This window comes from Protopterus annectens, chromosome 12.part0 (genome assembly GCF_019279795.1).
Source record: "Protopterus annectens isolate FY-2018-M chromosome 12.part0, PAN1.0, whole genome shotgun sequence".
Taxonomy (NCBI): domain Eukaryota; kingdom Metazoa; phylum Chordata; order Ceratodontiformes; family Protopteridae; genus Protopterus; species Protopterus annectens.
This window is the reverse complement of record NC_056746.1, coordinates 1,384,245,711-1,384,251,754: the sequence shown is the minus strand read 5'-3', so window position 1 is coordinate 1,384,251,754 and position 6,044 is coordinate 1,384,245,711. Positions and strand designations below refer to the sequence as shown.

The following is a 6,044-nucleotide window of genomic DNA, read 5'->3' as shown; positions in this document are numbered from 1 at the left end:
TTACATTTATATAAAAGTAACCAAACGGTATTAACAAGTTCACATTTACAAACATATATTGCTATATATCATATCACCTAAGCAATATTACATAAACTATTCAATTCCTGCCCTTTTTTTAAACAAGAAACATTTTTATTAACCCATCACTTACAACACAGGCAATCATACATTTATATAAATGAAAACAAACCACACCAACACAATCCTAGTTGAAAGCATTTTACATCACAAACCATACTGACACACTCCCAGTTGCAAACGTTATACATCACTTATAATCTACCCAAACATTTTCAGTCAAACGTTACGTAGCTCATTTAAGTCCTGCCTTCTTTTAAACCCCGTTCCTCCTCTGTATGTATTGTTCCCACAATTCCCATGTTTCCCATGTAGTGTGCTCCTACCCGTTTTTTAAAGATCTCAATTCCAGTTGTTTTATCTGTTACTATATTCACTACTTCTAATATAGTTGATTTAGACTTTGATTTCCATTTTCTAGTAATTGCTTTTTTGGCAGCTACCATAATTAGACAAAGCAAGGCCTTACCATGTTTAGGCAATTCTGCATCATAGCTCAGAAAAATCCTGTCCCTGTCACATCAGTCTGCCCACCCAGCATCTCCGACAGTGCATCCTGAAGGGAATCCTTAAAGTCCGCCAACCCACAGTACTCGCAGGAAATATGTTTCCAATTACCTCTTTCTTCCCCATCACACCTCCAACATTTGCTGTTTACCTGCGGAAAAATTCTCTGGAGTCTACTTGGGGTATAAAAATATCTATGCAATCATTTCCAGGCAAAAATCCTAAATCTTCTATACTTTGTTGCATATTTGGGAGACATACATATATTCTCCTATTGTTTCCTTGTGCATTGCTTATCCAGTCTCTCTCCCCAGTCCTTTCTAACCTTCTCTGATTGATTCCTATAGTTATTATGTAATATTTTATATGCTCTACTAATTATTCATTTTTAATGGCAGCTTATGTTCTAGATTTTATTAAAAACTCTACCAGTGCTGGTCTTTCATTTCGGACCCCCCTATTTCTTTCTTTTTGCCAATAGATGCAGTCTTTAAACTGCAGTCTAAATAAATTCTTGGCATCTTCCCATTCTATTATCTTTCCATCTATAGTTATTTGTTGCCAATACATTCGTTACTTTGCCAGTTTTCTCCAATAAATTCCAGCCCCCTTTTGCTTATTGTCTATATCCCTAATTGCAGCCATCCCTATCGGCAAGAATCTCCTCTCTCCATTCCCATGTTGACTTAGTTCTTAGGATACTTTCAGCTGCAGATATAATATTCTGCATCCAGAATCCCAGTCTCTCTTTGTTTCTTGTGCTTTCTCTTTGTTTCATCATCCCTTTCCACTTTGAATTGTAGTTTTCTGCGTGTGCTGTGTATAGAAGCCTTTGCTGTGTAGCTCTGAAATACCCCTTCAAATTGGGTAATCCCAATCCACTCTGTTCTACTGGAAGACTTAGCTTATCTCACTTGACTCTTGCTGTCTTCCCCTCACAGATAGAGTCTTTCAGCTCTTTATTAATTGCTATCCACAATGTCTCCTCTGGTTGATAAAACTATGCCCAACCTGTGTACAAGACTGTTGTTGTGTCTTTCGGCTTTTCCCGGTTAGGGGTCACCACAGCGGAACTCCGGTCCGCTAATGATTGGCAGTTAATTTTTACGTGCCGAGTTGCCAGCCCTGACGCACAACCTTCAACGAAGGTACGCCCATTCATGCATGTCTCCACACAGGAGACGCTCTAGCTGAGAATTGAACCAGACAGCGTCTTACTGTGAGGCGACAACGCTACCACAGCACCACCACCGCAGATAATGGGACTAAAACGATTTTAACTGCTTGTATCTTACTATCCAAATCCATGTAACAAAGCTTCCATTTTCTCAGTTTTTGTATTATCTTTTGTTTAGTCTCTTCCCACATATCCGTAGCTGCCAGACCAGCATTATTTCTAATCCATACTCCTAAATACTTGAATATGAAAATATGAAACTGTCTCAAAATGTTCCACAACACTAATGTTTCTTTTTGGTTTTGTCAAGTATAAAATAATATCATCTGCAAATAGAACCAGCTTTTCTTGACTACCATACCAATTATATCCTTGAATTTCTGTGTCCCTTTTTTCCCTTTTCCAATGGTTCTAAATATAATGCAAATAACAAAGGGAAAAGGGGACACCCCTGCCTGGTTCCTCTGCTCAAGCAGAAATTATCAGAGAGGAACCCACCCACTTTAATTTTTGCCTCCAATCCCTCATATATCCTCTTAATCAACCATATATTTTTTCAGGAAATACAAATGCTTCTATTGCCCTGCTCATAAAGTCTCAGCTTACTCTGTCAGATGCTTTATCTGCATCAAGATCCACCAACAACAATGGTGGTTGAAATTCATTTTTGATTTAATAACATTCAAACTTTCACAGAGTAACCAAAAGGTAGTCAACTAGAGTGCCTTGATGTTGAGTCACAGGGTCTCTCCGTTCCTGTATGCCAACAATCTATAGCAACACTCTGGCAAAGTAAAAGCAGAGTGATATGCAGGTAGCAAACTACTGTATGTCAGAATACCTCATCTAGTGAAGAAATAAACACTCTATAATATGACTTCTCAGCTCCTGAAAAGTGGTTAATTGACAGTTTCATGATATTCACTCTCCTGAAAATTAAAGCAATACTAGGCCTCAAGAACCTGGCTTGATTCAGAACTGGGCCACATTTACCGACATGCTCTACATAAATTACTGTCCAACCACATTTAATACTAGATTAAAACAATCCTTTTATGAACAAGTGAGTGAAGAAGAGGCTAAAAAGTAAAACCAGATAACCAGTGTGGCTACATAAGAATGCAATGCTAGCAATTAGATCAAAAGACAGGGATACAGGATCGGGAAAGGAGAGGATGGGGAGGTGGAGGCATTACAAAACACAGGCAATCAAAAAGGCAAGCAAGATGATGAGGGCATCAAAAGCTACAGCCAAAGGGGAGTATGTAGAAGAGATTAAGAATAGAAATAATTTTTAAATGCATAGCAAAAAGAAGGAAGGGAAGGGCAGGATTCTGCAAGGACACCAAACATGGGTGGAGTAGGGACACCAAACATGGGTGGAGCAGGGACACCAAATATGGGTGGAGTAGGGACACCAAACATGGGTGGAGTAGGGACACCAAACATGGGTGGAGCAGGGACACCAAACATGGGTGAAGTAGGGACACCAAACATGGGTGGAGCAGGGACACCAAACATGGGTGGAGCAGGGACACCAAACATGGGTGAAGTAGGGACACCAAACATGGGTGGAGTAGGGACACCAAACATGGGTGGAGCAGGGACACCAAACATGGGTGGAGCAGGGACACCAAACATGGGTGGAGTAGGGACACCAAACATGGGTGGAGTAGGGACACCAAACATGGGTGGAGCAGGGACACCAAACATGGGTGGAGTAGGGACACCAAACATGGGTGGAGTAGGGACACCAAACATGGGTGGAGTAGGGACACCAAACATGGGTGAAGTAGGGACACCAAACATGGGTGGAGCAGGGACACCAAATATGGGTGGAGTAGGGACACCAAACATGGGTGGAGTAGGGACACCAAACATGGGTGGAGTAGGGACACCAAACATGGGTGGAGTAGGGACACCAAACATGGGTGAAGTAGGGACACCAAACATGGGTGGAGCAGGGACACCAAATATGGGTGGAGTAGGGACACCAAACATGGGTGGAGTAGGGACACCAAACATGGGTGGAGTAGGGACACCAAACATGGGTGAAGTAGGGACACCAAACATGGGTGGAGCAGGGACACCAAATATGGGTGGAGTAGGGACACCAAACATGGGTGGAGTAGGGACACCAAACATGGGTGGAGTAGGGACACCAAACATGAGTGGAGTAGGGACACCAAATATGGGTGGAGTAGGGACACCAAACATGGGTGGAGTAGGGACACCAAATATGGGTGGAGTAGGGACACCAAACATGGGTGGAGCAGGGACACCAAATATGGGTGGAGTAGGGACACCAAACATGGGTGGAGTAGGGACACCAAACATGGGTGGAGTAGGGACACCAAACATGGGTGAAGTAGGGACACAAAACATGGGTGGAGCAGGGACACCAAATATGGGTGGAGTAGGGACACCAAATATGGGTGGAGTAGGGACACCAAATATGGGTGGAGTAGGGACACCAAATATGGGTGGAGTAGGGACACCAAACATGGGTGGAGCAGGGACACCAAATATGGGTGGAGTAGGGACACCAAACATGGGTGGAGTAGGGACACCAAACATGGGTGGAGTAGGAACACCAAACATGGGTGAAGTAGGGACACCAAACATGGGTGGAGCAGGGACACCAAATATGGGTGGAGTAGGGACACCAAACATGGGTGGAGCAGGGACACCAAACATGGGTGAAGTAGGGACACCAAACATGGGTGGAGCAGGGACACCAAACATGGGTGGAGCAGGGACACCAAACATGGGTGGAGCAGGGACACCAAATATGGGTGGAGTAGGGACACCAAACATGGGTGGAGTAGGGACACCAAACATGGGTGAAGTAGGGACACCAAACATGGGTGGAGTAGGGACACCAAACATGGGTGGAGTAGGGACACCAAACATGGGTGGAGTAGGGACACCAAACATGGGTGAAGTAGGGACACCAAACATGGGTGGAGCAGGGACACCAAATATGGGTGGAGTAGGGACACCAAATATGGGTGGAGTAGGGACACCAAACATGGGTGGAGCAGGGACACCAAATATGGGTGGAGTAGGGACACCAAACATGGGTGGAGTAGGGACACCAAACATGGGTGGAGTAGGGACACCAAACATGGGTGAAGTAGGGACACCAAACATGGGTGGAGCAGGGACACCAAATATGGGTGGAGTAGGGACACCAAACATGGGTGGAGCAGGGACACCAAATATGGGTGGAGTAGGGACACCAAATATGGGTGGAGTAGGGACACCAAACATGGGTGGAGCAGGGACACCAAATATGGGTGGAGTAGGGACACCAAACATGGGTGGAGTAGGGACACCAAACATGGGTGGAGTAGGGACATCAAACATGGGTGAAGTAGGGACCCCAAACATGGGTGGAGCAGGGACACCAAATATGGGTGGAGTAGGGACACCAAACATGGGTGGAGTAGGGACACCAAACATGGGTGGAGTAGGGACACCAAACATGGGTGAAGTAGGGACACCAAACATGGGTGGAGCAGGGACACCAAACATGGGTGGAGTAGGGACACCAAATATGGGTGGAGTAGGGACACCAAACATGGGTGGAGCAGGGACACCAAATATGGGTGGAGCAGGGACACCAAACATGGGTGGAGTAGGGACACCAAACATGGGTGGAGTAGGGACACCAAACATGGGTGAAGTAGGGACACCAATCATGGGTGGAGCAGGGACACCAAATATGGGTGGAGTAGGGACACCAAACATGGGTGGAGCAGGGACACCAAACATGGGTGAAGTAGGGACACCAAACATGGGTGGAGCAGGGACACCAAACATGGGTGGAGCAGGGACACCAAATACGGGTGGAGTAGGGACACCAAACATGGGTGGAGCAGGGACACCAAACATGGGTGGAGCAGGGACACCAAATACGGGTGGAGTAGGGACACCAAACATGGGTGGAGTAGGGACACCAAACATGGGTGGAGTAGGGACACCAAACACGGGTGGAGTAGGGACACCAAACATGGCTGGGTGCTCATAGAACACTGTGAAATAAGGTACTTTTTTCAGTCTTCAAAAAGAAGGGAAGTGGGGGGGGGGCTCTGCTGGGATGGTGACACTGAACAATCAGGATAACAGTGGACAGACACCATGACAGAGAGAGAGGAGGCTCAGTGGGAATTAGATGCCCTTAGGGAAGAAAAAGCACAAGAAACAGACTATTTCCTAGGGTCATCAGAAATGTGACCAGTGTGTTGGCAAGCCCCTGTCAGAGTTGCTCAGCAGG

General features: G+C 45.6%; 1 protein-coding gene across 1 annotated transcript; it reads right to left on the bottom strand.

Moving 5' to 3' along the window:
- Window positions 1-3,040: 3,040 nt before the first annotated feature.
- Window positions 3,041-5,782, bottom strand: LOC122816290 (extensin-like). The gene has a single exon (XM_044089025.1). The coding sequence runs from the start codon at window positions 5,780-5,782 to the stop codon at window positions 3,041-3,043; it is 2,742 nt and encodes a 913-aa protein (XP_043944960.1).
- Window positions 5,783-6,044: the final 262 nt, after the last annotated feature.